Below are 18,205 nucleotides of genomic sequence, written 5' to 3' on the forward strand. Positions count from 1 at the left end.
CTTCCCTGTTGGTGCCATACTGGGCATTCAGAGAGGGTTGAGCCTGTCTCCTCCTCCAGAAGGATGGGGGGAAACATACAAATAGATGACTCTGACAGAGAATATGGTCCCAAAGAGTTGCTGGGTTCAGGAGTGTGAGTGTTCAAGGGTATGAGGTCCTGGAGAGCTTGGTGGGAGGCAGAGTTTGACCTGGGCTTTGAAGAATGGGTGGAGATATCATGTCTTCTTTGATTTTGAGAGTGTTTTGCCTTTTGAATAAGACTATATAAGACTTTGGACTGGAGGACCCAGGGATCTGAATAAGACTATGCAGGGCTATACTAGGCATACTGGTACTTGTTTTGGAAAGAGGATATCAAAAAGTTCTAGTGTTCTCCATATCTTTATCATTTCCAAACTGAGCTCATCATGACCTGGCCTCAGATCCCTTTTAGCTGCATCTCTACCATTTATCCATTTCATTGTGATATTTACAGTTTTAAAAATATACTTTCCCTTTCCTCCCTTCTATCTTGAAAATGCTCCTTCTTTTGGCCTGGAGCTGGCCCCTTTCGTGTTAGGGGGCAGCAGAGTGCACAAGAAAGACACTAGGGTCAGATTGAGAGGATTCATACCCTAGCTTTGCCCTTCAGCAGCCAGTGGGGCCCCTGTTCAGTTACTCAATCCATTGGTTAGTCAATGTCCTCATCTGCAAAATGAAGATACAGGATAATAGTGGTGCCTAACACTAAGCGTGGTTGTAAAAATTAACTGACGTAATGCAAAGTACTTGTCAGCTGGTTGCACAGTAATCATTGAGTAAATATGAGCAGTTGTGATGGACACTATGTCTGGCTTACTCCTACTTGCTTTCTAGCTTAGTCACTTCCTCTGGGAGGCTTTTCCTGGCTCCTAAGACTGGTTGTGTACTCTCATAGTTCCCCGTGTACCCTCTTCTACCTTAGCACCCACACCTGTCATCTCTTTATCTTTCGGGGACCCCACCAGATTGCAAACTCCACGAGGTCAGTCGATTGTGCTGGCTGCTAGGATAGGCACTCAATAAATACTTAATAAATGATAGGGTGATGGTCCCAGGGATCCCCGGGTGTGGCTGGGGGTTGGGTGGGGGAAATAGCTAGGGGTGGGTGTGGGACCTATGCAATGAGTCCTGAGGTTGAAAGTGCAGGCGGAGCTCGACTCCTCAGAAGACAGAGAGTCTAGGCCTCCCAAATATCGAGGGCTCTTTACTCCCCGGGTCAGAATAAAGCGACACGGGAAAGGACAGCGCTCAACTTTGGCAGGGTCTGAGCACCAGGGAGAAAATGCAGCAGGACCTGTTGGGCAAGCGCGCTAGGGCCCCGCCCCGCGGCCTGGCCCGGCCCCTGCCCCGTCCCTGCCCCGCCCCCAGTCCAGGCCCCGCCCCCTCCGTCTCCCGCCGAGCCAAAGCTGGAGCAGCAAGTGGCCCCGGAGCCACCCCCGCGAAGGGCGCGCCCAGCACACTTATTCTGCCCCGGAGCAGCTCGGGTGCCCAGCCCAACGCCGACAACCGCTGCAGGATGCTGCGTTCCACGTCCACCGTCACCCTGCTCTCCGGCGGCAGCTCCAGAGCGCCCGGGACGCCCAGCAGGAGGGTGAGTAGCTGGGGAGGTGGCCCCGGTGGTCTCATTCCCCTGCCACTTCTGTAGGTATCTGCGTTTGAGGTCGCACGGGAGCCAGCCCTTGGCCTTGACACCCACCCTGGGCTCAACTTTCCCGTCAGTCCCAGCGCTGGTTGTGACCTTCCCACTTGACGCCCAAGGGATGCCTCACCAGCTGGAAAAGAGGTCTTGGGAGACTTTCTGGAATTCCCAGAGTTTTTCTCTCCTTCCTGTCTCTTCTGTCAAGCCAAACTTATTGGTGGCACCAGTTTTAAAAAGCAAGGGAGACATTTCTGTAGTATCTCTACCCTGAGGCCCACAAGTAAGATGGTATTTTAAACCCAAACTTTCCTTCTTCCATTAATTAGAAGTAAGTAGGTGTCACTTGTGTTCAGTGTGACAGAATAATACTGATTCTGGAGTGGGTTTAGCCAAAGTGGGTGCCTCTTTGCAAATCAGGGGTTAGCAGCTGGCTGCCCAGGAGCCCAGTTGTATGGGAGGTTAGTTTATGCAAGCCACTTTTTTCTTTCTAGCTTAAATACTAACACAGTGGCAGCAGAGGTGGTCCTTGGTCAACATCCTCAGGGAGGGTTTTATTTAGAAGCCTGTTTCTCTGCAATCGTTGTTATATCCTTTCCCACCTCTGTAGATGCTCTTTGAAGAATGGCTAGGCATATGCATCTTTCACATTCTGCATTTCTTCCAAAATCAGGATCTCAGAGCAAATTGTTAGAGGTTTGGTTTGTGGCTTATTCTTTCATCATGATATTCATTGCTTATTACTTGACATCTCTTCACTGTGATTGAAACTTGCTGAATAATGTTTCCCCAAGTTTATCTGAATGAGTACTTAAGTCCAAACTAGAAGCCACTTTGGTACCTCTGTTTGCTAGTCTTGTAGACATGCTTATCTACTTTTATATACCTCAACCAATTGGTGGTGGTTATATCACCTTATGAGTTGTCTTTCATTAGCTGTAGAAGATGGGTGTGTGTTACAATTGGGTTGGGCCAAGTGATGGGTTTTGAGAGAGTGTGTGTGTGTGTGTGTGTGTGTGTGTTTATGTTTGTGTTCTTATAGGTTGACAGAACTCTAGTTGTCCAATCATTAACTTCAAGAGTCATATTAGATCCTAAGGAGTTTCCAGCCACAGGCCTGGCCTTACTTCAAGGTGGATATTTGCCATATTTCTTTGGAAATATTTGTCAATTTGGAACAAAATTTTGATTGGGAGACAATAGAAATCACTGAAAAGATACTCCTGAGCCCAGCTGAGGTCCATTTCCCCTCCAGGGATAGGGACTGGTTGGGGTAGCTAAAATGATATTGTAGGTAGATACATAAATGTGATTAGTTTGTATACCGTATACCCAATGACATTTTTTCTCCAATATTTTCTTTTGAGTATCTCTTTAGTTATAAGTGCTTTGGTATCTGGTACATTGTGAACATTTTTTGAGAGTGCTTTGCCTTTTGAATAAGACTGTATAAGACTTTGGGCTGGAGGTCTCAGGGATCTGAATCAGACTATGCAGGGCTATACTAGGCATCCTGGTACTTGTTTTGGAAAGAGAATATCAAAAAGTTCTAGTGTTCTCCATATCTTTATAATTTCCAACTCTGCCATTGGTTTTGCAAATTTCACAAGTGCTGTGTTTGTGTGTGTGTGTGTGTGTGTGTGGGGAACTGTGGTACAGTGCTGATCAATGGGGTCCATTCTACCTATGGAGGCAGACTTTGTCATAAACTGCTATCATGAAATTATCAAAGCATTAATTGTGTAGTGTGGTGAAGTATTTTCAAAGTTCTGTGAAGCTAAAAGGCACAGTTCCTCCTCAGGCACCTGAGGGAGGCCTCTTACTGCAGGTGATGTCTGAGTTTAGTCTTGCTGTGTGAGTAGGAATTTGTAGGGCAGATGACAATATTGGGATACTGCATGGAGGAATGGTAGCATTTGTCTAAATGGAATATTTGACTTATGGTGTACAACAATGGCATATTGGACCTGCCTTGGGACAAAAACATTTATTTTTAATTTCTTTTTAGGGAAACAAAACCAGGATGTCTTGAAAATAAAATTGCAGGCTAAACAAATAATTATGAAAAGTATTTCCGAAGTTGAAAATTTTTGGTAAAGCCTATATCATTCTTTCATTTCACCCAATGGTACCTAAGTGATGGTCTTTGGCAGGAACATATTAGCCATTAAAATAAATCTTCTGTTTCATCCAAAGAGCTTATCGAGTTAGTGTCTGTGGGGAACCAGGCTATGTTGGTCCAGTCATTCCAGCCAACTGTGGTGACAGCTGACACTGAGCAGGAGTTCAGTTCTCTGAGTCAGCTGCCAGGGGCAGTGTGGGAGACCAGCCTGTCACCAGTTATCCTTTGTTCAGTGACTGCCACCTGCAATTGCACCTCCTTCCTAAGATCATCTCTCATGGGAGGCGGGGGGAAGGTGGGAAGACTAATTTCTGTTAGCAGATAAACAAAATCCTGAGAAGCATTTATGGATGCCAAACAACAGGAGTTGTGAAATTAAAAAAAAAAAAAGCCTTCAAACCAGTTGTGCTCTAAAAATAGTTTTATCTATGGCAACAGCAGGGAGATAAATTGTTTGGAGAATAACCACAGCTAGAATGATGACCTTGGGGAGAGGGGGAAACATTTTTTAATATATTGACATTACTAAATGATTTTGAAAGGAATTTTGTAAATGAAAGTTAATCTTGCTGTGTGAGCCTTTGAAATGAAAGGTCAGTTGCGTGGCCAGGTTGTGAGCTTGGGGTGGAAAGTACTTGTTGTTTTATGTACCCCAGTACTTTTGGCTAAGCTGTTTGGCTAGGGTGGTGTGAGATGCTAGACCTGTCAAGGGTTTTATGTGGCACTGTGTTCTGCTGATAATAAGAGACTGTTGGCTGGTTTTGCTGGTATCATGGCTCCTCAATGGCACATAAAATTCAAACTGAAACAAACCCCAACAAGGCCATAGGAGAGGATTGTTTCCTAGCCTTGGCAGAGGCTTCCTATGTTTAAAACCAGAATGGGCTGATAGTCTTTACTCCCTGGCTAATGCACTAGTCTCTAATGTCCCATTTCTGTTTGATAGCTCAAAATGAAGAATTCCCTTGGGTCAGACAGGTCTTACCTCACTTCTTTTTCCCAGTCCACAAAAACATCTGCGCATGTAAGCTCTGTATCCTTCTGTGGGCTCTGAGGAAGGAACACTGGATGTTGTGGAATCTCAGCAACTGGTGGAAGGAAGCTGTCTGCAGCATCCACAGGGAGAAGAGAGGTGGGTCCTGCTGTACAGAAAACATGCTGGCTTCTCACCACAGTCCTTCTGAGTCAGCTCCTGACAGACCAAGTTGTGTAGTTTTGATAGATAGCATCCTTAGGGATTATCCCCAAAGCCTTAGTCACTAAAAAAATGATAGTTGTAGGTTCAGAAAAATAAAAAATAAAAACCAACCAACTTCTGTGCTTTCGTTTTTCCGTCTTGCTGTGTTTAGTGTAGGATGAACAAATTTGAGATTCTCTTTTTTTTTTTTTTTTGGCGGGGTGGGGGGTACTAGCAATTGAATCAAGGACACTTATCACTGATCCTCCTGCCTCAACCTCCCAAGGCCCTGGGATTATCGGTGTGTGCCAGCCAGCATGCCAGGCCAGACTTGAAATTCTTAAGGAAACTTGATTTATAGAGATGCCACGGTGGCTCTGTAAAGATTATGGGGGATTCTGACTTGTGTTTCTTATCTCCAAAGCACTGCAGAAGGGTTGCATGTGAGGTCCCTGTTGTTTTTTATACTGTGCATCTATATCTGAGCAGGGGACCTGGAGGCTGGTGTCACTACCATGCTTCTAGTCACTTGGGAAACTCTTTCAAGTCAGTAAGCCCCAACAATTGTTATCCAATTCCATTCAAGGAGCTGCGGATCTAGGGCTGATTAGAGAAATGTATTGAAATGCTTCAACCCAAATACTTCCAGTGATTAACCACATTACGATCTTAAAATGGCTGCAGTGCTTTTCCAACACAGAGTAGACTACTATATCAGGGTTTACCCCTTTTCCCACTTCAGATGAGTGGTATTTCCTAAGTGTCAATCACACTGCTACTGACTTTTGTTCATTCTTTATGGTCAGAGTAATCTTTCAAAAATTCATAATCCAGTCACCTGATTCCTCTGCTTCAAGAATCTCCTTGGTACTACCAGGAAAAAGTTCCAGCTTCTTCGTGTAGCATCTGGGCCCTCCAACCTGGCTGTTGGCTGTTTTTTTCTATACTCCCATACTTGGCCCACGTAGTCCCAGGCATTCCAGATTAATTGTCATTCTCCGAGCTTCAGTGCTGTTCCTTGCCTCTTTGTTTTTCCTCATGCTTTCCTCTGATGAGGATCATCCCCTCCAGGAAGTCTGCCCTGATTCTTCCTTCCCATGGCTTATGTACCTCACCATTGCTTATTTCCCCTGTGGTTAACTACTTGAAGACAAGTCTTAGGGACTCTCCCTCCTCAGGTCTGATGGAATAGGTGCTTATAGAGAGGAGTCCCCAGGGTCCTAAAGAAGCCACACTTAGTGTCCCGTTGGCAAATGGAAACACAGGAAGAGAAGCCTTGGGATAAAGCCAGCCCACCTGGGCAGGAAACAGGTGACTGAGTGGATGGGAATGCTAGTCCAGGTGAGGATTTGACAGTTCTGGGAAAGCCTCCAAATATTCTAGTTGTTTCATCCTGTAGCACAGTTGGAGTTTCATTCTTTGGTTAAGTCAGTGGTTCTCAACCCTGGTTCTGTGTGGAATCACCAGGAAACTTAAGAGAGCTCTGTCCTGGCCTCACCCTAAGCCAATTCAGGGGAACCTCTGAAAGTAGAGAAGAACATTTGCATTTTTAAGGAGATTTCCTTGAGCCTGGGATAAGACTATTTCTATAAGAATATTTTTATTTCTATAAGAATCACTCCTCCCTGAAAGCTTTCCTGGTTCATTCTTGGGACAGTGTTCTAGAAAGGTCTCTTGGGCTTTGTAAAATGGAGGACAAGGTGGTGGGGGCAGGAACAGGGAGTCAAAGCACTCCAAGACACACTGGTATTTTTTGTGTCTTTATCTCACCTGTGCTTTCTCTCTGGATTTTGACATTTTGGGTACATTGTGTGCCTGGTACAGAAGGAGCCAGAGAGAGTGGGGAGGAGAGGTTACTGTCCTCCTATTGATGAAATTTTCTCTGACATGGGAAAGAGGGGCTCTAGGACACCATACCACCTGGAAAAGTGTCCCAGGAAGTAGAAGGGGGAGATCCTCTACTGTTCTGTATGCCTCTGAATTAGGAATGGTTTTTACAGTGGCTTGAAAAACCTGAATATTTCTTACCTGGCACTTTGCAGAGAAAGTTTGCCCCACCCTGAGGCAGATAATCAAGCTACAAGTTCAGGGACACAGCAGACCTGAGAGGCCTAATCTAGATGGGGCATGCTCCAGGCCCCACACAGCTTGGCCTGCAGGTGCCAAAGATTGGATAAATTGTGCTGAGCAGAGTGTGGGGTGGGTTCCCCAGCTACATCCACAGAGGCCACACCTTCTGTTGTCAGGGGAAGTTGGGCAGAGACTCAGTCAGAGTGGACCAGGCCTGAGAGAAACGCAAATACATTTGGCTAATTTCCTTAGGGAAATCCATCTCTGTAAACTGATTGGCAAGTCCCTGTCAATTCCCTGGGTCATCTTCTCTACCCCTTCTTATTTGAGATAGATTTTTCCCCTCTTGGGTGAGCCCAGGTACCAGAGGCTGAGAGCATCATGATATGGGGATCCCCAGAATACCCCTAAGTGAGGAATTTCTGCCTCCATAAAGGGCATGAGAAGAAGATTAACATTAAACAGGGATGAGAGGTGGGAGGGAAAGGAAGAGAGAAGGGAAATTGCATGGAAATGGAAGGAGACCCTCATTGTTATACAAAATTACATTCAAGAGGAAGTGAGGGGAAAGGGGAAAAAAACAAAGGGGAGAAATGAATTACAGTAGATGGGGTAGAGAGAGAAGATGGGAGGAGAGGGGTGGGGAGGGGGGATAATAGAGGATAGGATAGGCAACAGAACACAACAGGCACTAGTATGGCAGTATGTAAAAAAGTGGATGTGTAAACGATGTGATTCTGCAATCTGTATATGGGGTAAAAATGGGAGTTCATAACCCACTCGAATCAAATGTATGAAATATATATGTCAAGAACTATGTAATGTTTTGAACAACTAATAATAAAAATTTTAAAAAAGGGGGGTGAGAAACAAGGCTCCGGGGGCCCACTGAGCTCCCTAGGTGCCTGGAGTTGTGAACAAGGGCTTGGTTGTATCTTTTCTTCTACAGGAGGCCTGGATGCTATCTGCCCCTCTCCTGCTGTCCCTTCCAGGAGAGTGGCTTGCAATTAAGTAGAAGAATCCCCAGGGAGTTTCAGATGTAGCTAGCTTTCTTTGTTTTAGTTCAACCAAAGCAAAGCAAAGCAAAATAATAATAACAAAAGCCCCCCCCACACCCCAACAAACAAAACATTCATTGAACAAACACCCATTATGTATTGATACTTTGCTAAGTACTATAGGGGCTCAAAAAACCATTATGGTACAAAGTTTGCTTGATATCTCCCCCTACGTTTTCCTTTCCTTCCATTTCATAGTGCAGGGAATGTAGGAGGTACTCAGTGACTATTGGTTTAATTATTGAAAAGAACCCAGATTTGAATGTTAGTTTCTTCCTCCAAAGATTTCAGTGACTCTATTGTCTTCTAACTGGGGCCTGATTGTCAGAGTTTGGCCCCTATGTATTTGTTCATTTTTCTTTTCTATCTAGCTCAGGTTGAAGGCCCCATTATCATCTTTGGAACATGCCAACAGCTATGTATATCTTCAGCCCGTCTGGAACACCTTGCCTGCCTGATAGTTGTCTCTCATGATGATGATGGATTCTTCAAACCTCACTGATCTGCAAAGTTCTTTTTGGCCTTCTATACCCAGTTCAAGTGTCATTTCTAGGCACTTTTGTTTCCATAATCCTACCTCCACTTAAGATCAGGATTGTCCTCTATTCCCATGATAATCAAGAACACTTAGAGAGCCCTTAATATGTACCAGAAACTATTCTAAGCTCTTTACCCATATTAGTTAATTTAATCTTCACAACAATCTTAAAAGAGTACAATATTGTTTGTTATATTGTACAATAAGGTAACAGAAGCCCTGAAGATTAAGTAGCTTTCCAGAGGTTTTATCACTGGTAGGTGTCAGAACCCAGAAGAAACCCAGGAAGTGCAGTTTAACTATGCTTTAGCCATTAAGCTTGCAGTATTGGGCAGGACAACTGTTCTTTATTACCTTGTTGAGGGTGTTTCTAGATTATAAGCTCCTTGGGCACAGCAGTTTCTTTATCAACATGGTAACATGGTACCCTTATATCTCTTAAAAAGTATTTTACAATTAGTGGGTGCTCAGTGATTGAGTAATGAAATAGGCTGTGTCCAGTTTCCTGCTTTGATCCACTGGAATGGATGTTGGTTCCAGGGATGGTTAGTCCAATAGCAGTGGTATTCAGAATAAGTAAGAAGCAATTCTCTACATTGTTCAGAACTCAAGGGTTGAGCCAGCTGCTGTGAGAACCTCTGCCTTTCAGGTATTGCTTAGCCTGGGTCGGCTCTGGGAGTTGTGTATCTGAGTTTCAGGAAACCATGGTGATCAGCATCATAAAATGCCCAGAGATAAGCTACAGGGCCTTGATCTTGATCAGGGGATTTTCCTGTGGGGAGAATGCTAGAGGTGAATGAGTAGAGGGAGGTGGACTGTGCCAGGTCAGCCTAGCAGGGAGGGGTTCAGGGTTCACTTTCCTTAGTGCTTCTGTTAGGAATTCAGAGTACCATCTAGATCTCTAGATTGTTATTTTTGCTGTCACTGAAACTATTCTGTGGGTTTAGGGAGGATTGGTCTATCTGTCTTGGTCTCTTTGGCACATTCTCTTTCCATCTTTATTATTATTATTATTATTATTATTATTATTATTATTATATTACTACTACTACTACTACTGTTTAAAAACTTATAATTCAAACAGTTGTTTGAACAATACAGAAACCCCATTTTTGGGGAGATAAACAGCATCAACAGTTGGCTGTGTTTCCTTAAAGATATTTTTTTCCTTTAAGTCTATACAAATTATCAGTGTATATTTATATAACAAAAATGAGGTTATTCTTAACATTTTGTTCTGCAGCTTTCTTTTTCCCTGTGACAATGTAGAAGGTGTGTATGTGATCCTGTTCCCAGCTGAGTTTAAATTGCTTCTGTACAGTCAGTGGGTCAGCATTTATTAAAGAATAGTTGTGCTCTTTAATGTTTCCATCAAAGCACCTCTATTGACAATAGTAACCTCCCCAGACAGGGCCCTGGGGTGCAGCTTCAAGCACCTGCTGCAACTGCCAGGTATCTTTGATGCCAAATGTTTTATTTTACAGGTTCGTTTTGTTTTATGCATTGTGTTTTACCCTTTGGGTTTCCATACCCCAGCATACACATGGTTCAGTGTGAGAACTTGATTCACAAAAGGTACCTGCGCACTGTGTAGGAAGTATGTTGAGGAATATCAAAGTTCTGTGGTAGCAGATGAAGAATGAGCTCAACCGGGGGAGGGGCTATTGGATTCATAAAGCGCCTTCCTGAAAATTATGGCCATCAGGGATTACCCCTCAAGGGTAATCAGGCAATCAAAAGGCATCACTTACAGTGCTAATGTCCCCAACCCACTGAATAAATTGTTATTTTCATGGAAAGCAGGGTAGTGAAGCCAAATAGGTCTGTTTCATTTTGGAGAATATAGATTTCTAGGACAATGATAGTATTTAGATAATAATAAAAATATCTAACATTCATAGAGGTTTACTATATGCTAGCTAGTCCTAGTAGATCTCATTTTACCTTTGAGATATGGAGATATAACTAACTTGTCCATAGTCACAGGACTAGTTCATGTTGGAATCTGTGTGTACTTGTGTATACATGTATATGTGCAAGTACATACGTGTGTGCATGGGATGTGGTGCAGGGGGAAGTACCTCATTTCCTCTGCAGAATTATGCTATGGATTAGACCCAGCCTATCAGAGAAGATTGATGAATATGGTGGATTTGAATTGCCACCCAGGGTGGGTTATACCTAATGTTTGTGCATGTGCCAGACTGGATTTAATGTGACCAAGTGGCCTGGAGTGAGAGGGTCACCCTTCTCCAGAGGACCCAGATTTCCATCAGTGCCTTTGCATAGTTCTCTCAGGAAAGAGAAGGAGCTGGCGGAATGGCTTTGTTTCTTTTGGACCATAGGTCTGGTAGTGAGCTCTGAAGGCTGGTTGCAAGGTTGGCCACATGAGAGCCATTGATAGCCCTGGTTGTCAGGCCATATCTCACCCTGAAGACCTTGGGGGATGAAGAGAGTGAGGAGGGAAAGAGGGCTCGAAACCACATCTTAAAGAACTGGGGTTGTTTAGTCCATACAGAACAGGTCTCAGGGGATAGGAGAATTATCTAGAAAGGGCAACTTTGCTGTAGTTCAAGGAAAATCCCAGGCTGGTTAGGTAGAAATTCCGCAGAACAGGTAAACTCAGCATCAGAAATTTGAAAATGCCTGGTAGAAAGATGTGACATCTTGGAGAGAGGTGATGGCATATGTGGAAGTACTAACTTGGGTCTCAAGCTCGGATTCTTTCACTTGCTCATGCAAAATGATTCCCACAGGCTGGGGCCCCACCTTTCAGGTACATTTCTGAATGTGGGATGCCTTCATACGTGGGCAGGTTGGATCTGAAAGGTCTCTTGCAATCCCACCCAAACCCGGGTTTCCAGTCTGCAGGGTGTTTTGCTCAGAGGCTGCCTGTTGAGCGGTGCAGATCTGTGACCCAGCTAACCGAAAGGGTAGAGGATGCTCTCCAGGGTTTCCATGAAAATCACTACAAACCCAGTGACTTAAATAATATAAATTTTTTGTCAAACAGTCCCGGAGGCTAGAAGTCCAAAATCAGGGTGTCAGTAGGGTAGATTCCTTCTGAGGGCCGTGAAGGAGTGATTTGTCCTAGGCCTATGTCCTTGGCTTGTCGATAACCATCTTAAGTTCACAAGCCATTTTCCCTGCAGGTGTATGTACCTCCACATTTCCCATTTTGATAAGGACACTGATCATTTTGATTTAGTGTAACCCTTGATCTCATGTTTTTACTTGAGTACCATTATAAAAACCCCATCTCTAAGTAGGTTCATATTCTTACATACTAGGATTAGGACTTAATGTATGAAGTTTGGGAGACACAGTTCAAACAGTATTGGGACAAGTGGCCCTCCCATGAGTTGAGCCCATGTGGCGTTTCAGGGATGTAGTAGGTGGTGAATCGGGGAGGGCTAAGAGCACAGACTCTGGAGACTGCCTGGGTTCAAATCTCAGCTCTGCCATTTCCAGGCCATGAGGTCCCTCAGGGACTTGATTTCCTCACTGCAAAGTAGGGCTAGTGGGAAGACCTGTTGCCATGGGGTCATGGTGAGGATCACATGAATAAGTGGAGGGAAGATGCTTACAGGTGCTTGGCATGCAGTAAGTGGAGACTGTGGTTAGCTGTTATTATAGTTAATGCCTCATTCACACTACAGATTGTGGTTGTATATTTTCTGTCCTAGTAGGCAGAGAAATGACTTTGCTCAGTGGTTTGTCCTTATCAATAGAATATTGATAGATCACATATGTTGTAATTTCTCTCCAGGAATGGTATAATGCTTTGTTTTATTTTAAGAGAAACAGTGCAATTTAGACTTGTTTGGTTTTTTTTTCAGTAATGAGGATTGAACCCAGGGCTTTGTGCATACTAAGCAAGTGATCTATCACTGAGCTACAGCCCAGCCTTAGACTTTTAAAAAATCACGTAGGAACCTTTATTCTAATGTTTCAGTGAACTCTGTTGGCAGCCTTTAATAAACTGAGAAGATGCTCAGTGATTAGGGACAAATATTCATGGTGGTATAGCCAATGAAGGAGTCAGGTGTTTTATCAACTTATAATCTTATGTTTTAGTCTCCTATGCCTTTCCATCTAATGCTCTTTCTTTAGATCTGTATTCAGCAAACATGGGCAGCTTTGGTTTTATTAGTTTTTTTTTAATTGTAAAATACTCAAAGCATCACATTTGCTGTCTTAACCATTTCTAAGTGTATAGTCCAGTGACATTAAGTGCATTCGCAGTGTTGTATAAACATTACCACTATCCACCCATAGAATCCTTCTCATCTTCCCAAACTGAAACTCTACCCAATAAACACAACTCCCTAATTCCCCATCACCTTAGCACCTGGAAGATACCATGCTGCTTTATTTTTTTTGGAGGGGTTGGGGTGGGTACTGGGAATTGAACTCAGGGACACTCGACCACTGAGCCTCACGTTGTGGCTCTATTTTGTATTTTATTTAGAGACAGGGTCTCACTCAGTTGCTTAGCACCTTGCTTTTGCGAATGCTGCTTTGAACTCCTGATCCTCCTGCCTCAGCCTCCCTAGCTGCTGGGATTACCGGCATGCACCGCTGTGCCCGGTATCATGCTGCTTTCTTTCTCTGTGACTTTGAACACTCTGAGTACTTCAAATACGTAGAATCATGCAACATTTGTCCTTTTGTAACTGACTTATTTACTTAGCATACTGTTGTAGCATGTGTCAGAATTTCCTTTCTTCCTAAGGCTGAATAATATTCCATTGTTCATATGTACCTCATATTGTTTATCCATTTGATAAACAAAATCCTTTTGGCTCTCGTGAATAATACTACTATGAACATAGGTAAATAGACTTTAAAAAGATGTGATCAAGCATATATATCTCTGTTGTAAAATAATTAAATATATAGTTGGTTAGAAAGCACCCTCCTACCCTGGTCACCTGAAATCTTCTAATTTAGAGAGAACCACTGTGTGTATTTTGTCTTCTCTTCCTCTAGCTGCATGTTGGCCTATACTTATGAACTGAGATCATTTTATACATATTGTTATGGAACCTGAGCTGTTTAAAAATGTTTGAAATTTCCGAAGACAATCAGTGGTTTCCTTGTTTTGAGCAGCAGGCTGGTGTGTGCCTGTGCCGGGCCAGACAGAGGCTGGCCTTCCCCTCTCAGTCTTCTGTGTGATTGGTACAGCAGCCCCCATTGCCAAGTGGAAACAGGCTGTGAGAAGCCCAAGGTCACCTTGCTCTTTCTGCCTCAAACGCTGGTCCCTAACTTGCCTCTCCTCTCCACCTCTTCCAGGCAAATGTCTGCAGACTGCGGTTAACCATGCCACCCGAAAGTCCAGTTTCAGAGCAAACTGAAAAGAAGATTGAGAGAAGAGAGCAGGTGAGCCATATTTGAGGCCAATCTTCAACAGTCCTGGACTTGTTCTGTTTAACCCACTCTCCTCCCGTCCCCAGGCAGTTCTCAGAGCTGTGCATCTGCTACTCTGCTGATATAAAGCCCCCCTTGACCTGCCCGCCTGCCTCCCAGAAGCCAGCCTGCTCTCCCTGGTGGCTCTGCCAGTGTTCTGCTCCTGCTCTGCCCCTGCTCTTGTTTCTTGGTGAACACTGTGGCCCTGTGTTACCTTGGAACTATAGGGACACTGGCCTTAGTGACAGGTGCTGTGGCAGGGAACGTGGTTTTTCCTGAAACAGCCCAGTGCGGTTCAGTCAAAGGGTCCTTTGTGAGCTGCTGCCCAGCCAGAGACTTTCTCAGGAGCTGGGAGTAGCCAGCTGGGAGCCCAGTTCAGGCTCAGGCATGGAGGAAAAGCCCAGCAGGCTGCTCTGGTGGCAGAAGGGACACCTTGACTAGATGCAGGAGGAGTCCTGCTCCAAATGGTAAACACTCATGTGCCAGCAACTCCTGTGCTAAGTGCTGGGACCATGAAGATAAGTGTGACCTTGTCTTTGCCTTAGGGGAACTCACAGTTTCTCAGGTGAAACAGACATAAATAAACAATGATGTGATATTTCAAGTATTCAGATCCAGCAACATAGAAAGGGCTTTGGGAACACAGAGAAGGGAATAATTGAATACTTGGCAGGGACATTGAAGTGCAGGCTTAAAGACTAAATGAGAGGTTGCATTTACCTTAGCCAGTGTTCCTGGCTGTTATAGTTCTCATATAAGATTTCCAAAAGTTCCTGTGTTGATGTAGGAGGTGAAATGATTAGAGTATAAGTGTTTAGTAATGTAATCAGGGATTATCTCATTTGATAGATTCATAATTATATTTATTATTATACTGGGTAGTAATTGTAGTTAGGTGAGGTGTGGCTTGAAGAGGTGGGTCATTGGGAGCACCCTCTTGGGAATTATGTCTTGCCCCCAGCTCCTCCCTCCGTCTCTGCTTTCCAGCCACCAGGAGGTGAGCAGCTCTCCTCTGCTGCCACCCTTCCTCCATGGTGTTCTGACAAAATTTTGAAATCTGAAATGCTCTGAAACTACGAGCCCAAAGTAAACTTTTCCTCCTTTACGTTGGTCTTGTCAGGTATTTTGGTTGCAGCAACCAAAAGGCTGACTAACACATTGGCCAAGCTATTTTGCTCATTCACAAGCAATTATGGGGCCCCTATTGAATTCCAGGCACTATTTATTCTATGCACTAGGAGTATAGTAGTAGACAGCAAAATAGACAAAAAAAATATGTGTCATCCACAGAACTTATATACTAGTGAGACAAGAATGAAAATAAATAAATATATATAAGATATAGAGTTTATAAACTCTACATATATCTTATAGAGTTTAAGAAATAGCGAGTGCTAATGAAGACAAATAAAACAAAAGGAGGGGATAAAAGTGCCAGAGATTAGGTTGTCCTTGTGCATGTTTCATATAAATATAACAAAACAAAAATGATGTAAGTTTCCAAAATGGAATCATGAGATAGAAGCTTCTTGAAGTACAAGCCTTGCTTTGGCATTAACCAATAATGTAGTAAACCATAGAAAATGAAGCTTCTCATTGATTGGTGAGTAGTTTGGTTAATAATGTCCTTAAGTTTACTGGAAGTCCCCATATCCCCTTCCCTCCTCTGACATCCCTCTCCTCCCACTTCCTATGGAGGACAAAGTGCTTCCCATGCCAGTGCAGATGACGAAGGACTGGGAAAGGAAGTGGAGAGGAAAGAAAAGGTAGAGAAAAGTGAGAGAATATAAACTTGCTGATGTGCTCACAAAGAAGGGTCCCATTAGAAAGACCTAGAAAAATGGCTTCTCCAGGGAGAAGCAGGGAAAGGGCAAGGTGGGCCTGGGGCACCCAGTTAGAAAGCAGAGTAGCACTCAGAGATGAGTGAAGTCCTGGAAAAGGATGTAGGAGCTCGCTTGAAAGGGCCCTGTCTGATCAAATGGTAACAGATGGAGCATCACAAAGAATAATGACAGTACAGGTGGAATAGGTCTGATCTGAAAACCTGCACTCCCAAATGCTCCAAAATCTAGAACTTTTGGAACACTAACATGACAATCAAAATGCTTTGGATTTTGGAGCATTTCAGATTTCAAAATTTTGGAGTAGGGATGCTCAGCTGGTAAAGTCTTTGCAAATATCCCCAAATTCAAAAAATCCAAAATCTGAAACACTTTTGGTTCCAAGCATTTTGGATAAGGGTTATAACACATTGAATAGATATAGTTTATAATGAATCAAAATATATAGGTACATTTTGATAATTAGAGAGAGTGTTGAGGAGAGGAAAGGGGCCTTTTTATAGAATGCTAGCTAATTAATTTAGAAAAATCTCCATTTTGTAACCAGCAGAGATGTTCATAAGTGGATGCAAAAACTAGTTGGTGAAAGATAATTGTGGAATAGGATATTCATGTGGTCTAAAAATGTTACCTTGAAAGATGACTTACTGATTCTACAGGGTCAGCGTACCTTTCAGTGGAGCAACAGGGCAGTCAGCATTTCAACCGAGTGATCTAATAGGAGACAGGCCAGGTTATGTGCTTTCTGAGGAAGTACACTATTACCTGTGTACTAGTCTTGCCAAACTTGTCTAACTGAATTAAAACAAGGAAGCAAAATCCCAAATGTGAAACAGTTTACAAAATAAGTGGTTTGTGCCTCTCCATAGATTCAATGATATTTTTTAAAAGATGAGACTTGGTACTAGATAAGAGAGACTTAAAAGACCTAACGTGAAATGTAATTTGTGAACCTTGATTAGATCTTGGATAAAAAATTTATAAAAGACATGTTGAGATAACTTAAATAATTTTTAATATAAATAATATCTAATATATTAGCTATCATTGAGTAAATGGTCATTTTCTTACTTGTGATAATGGTACTATGGTTATGTTGTTGAAGAATTCATTAAGCTTCTCTGAAAGTTCTTTGAACATTTACCATAAAAAAACAGTTTGGGGTCACAAGGGAGGTTGGGGAAGGGAATAATAGAAATCCACTGGATTAGATAAAGGGAAACAAAGGGAAGGGATGGGGAGGGGAATAGGAAAGAATAGAATTAATTGGTCATAACTTTCCTAGCCTTGTATTTGTATACACAGCCAGGGTAACTCCACATCATGTACAACCACAAGAGTGGGATCCTAAATAGAATAAGTTATACTTTATGTATGTATAATTTGCCAAACTACACTCTCTGTCATGTATAACTGAGAAGAACAAAAAAAAATTTTGGGATCAAAAAACTTATAACCACAAAGAGAGTGGGAAGGGTCAGCTTGGCTACTGGTGCCTTGAGATGACCAGGATTGGATGGGACCCTCTGTTGCTGGGGGGACATTCCCTTCTGCCTCCACACTGCTCTTCTCCCTGTATGTCCCTTTTATAGCTGATGGTTTCAGGCACAATGACTGCTTAGAATACTTTTAAAAATTTTGTTTTAATCACTTATACTTGACAGTAGAATAAATTTATGCACTTTGATATATCATACATAGATGGGATATAATTTCTCATTTTTCTGAGTGTACATGATATAGAATCATATTGGTCATGCAGTCACATATATACATACAGTAATAATGTCTGTTTTGTTCTATCCTTCCTATCCCCACATCCCCTCCTCTCCCATTCCCTCCCCTCCCCTTCCCTCCCTTCATTTCCTTCTATCTAATCTAAGGTAATGCTATTCTTCTCTAGTGGCCCCTGCCTTATTGTGAATTACCATCCACATATTAGAGAAAACATTTGGCTTTTGGTTTTTTTGGGACTGGCTTATTTTTTTTTAATATTTATTTTTTAGGTGTAGATGAACACAACACAATGCCTTTATTTTTATGTGGTGCTGAGGATCGAACCCGGGTCTCGCCTGTGCTAGGCGAGCACTCTACCACTGAGACACAATCCCAGCCCCGGGACTGGCTTATTTTGCTTAGCATGATATTCTCCAACTCCATCTATTTACTGGCAAATGCCATAATTTTATTCTTCTTTAAATCTGAGTAATATTCCATTGAATATATATACATTTTCTTTATCCATTCATCTATTGAAGGACACCTAGCATGGTTCCATAATTTAATATTATGAATTGACCTTCTATCAGCATTAATATGGCTGCATTACTGT

General features: G+C 42.9%; 1 protein-coding gene across 1 annotated transcript in view; it reads left to right on the forward strand.

The window, feature by feature from the left end:
• The first annotated feature begins 1,451 nt into the window (after window positions 1-1,451).
• Window positions 1,452-18,205, forward strand: part of Myzap (myocardial zonula adherens protein) — an 86,412-nt gene continuing 69,658 nt past the window's right edge. The window contains exons 1-2 of the mRNA XM_026384872.2: window positions 1,452-1,613; window positions 13,919-14,005. Of these exons, the coding sequence (XP_026240657.2) occupies window positions 1,539-1,613; window positions 13,919-14,005 (162 nt within the window). The 5' untranslated portion in view covers window positions 1,452-1,538. The remainder of the gene's footprint in view (window positions 1,614-13,918; window positions 14,006-18,205) is intronic.

The sequence above is a fragment of the Urocitellus parryii genome, chromosome 6 (genome assembly GCF_045843805.1).
Source record: "Urocitellus parryii isolate mUroPar1 chromosome 6, mUroPar1.hap1, whole genome shotgun sequence".
Lineage (NCBI taxonomy): Eukaryota > Metazoa > Chordata > Mammalia > Rodentia > Sciuridae > Urocitellus > Urocitellus parryii.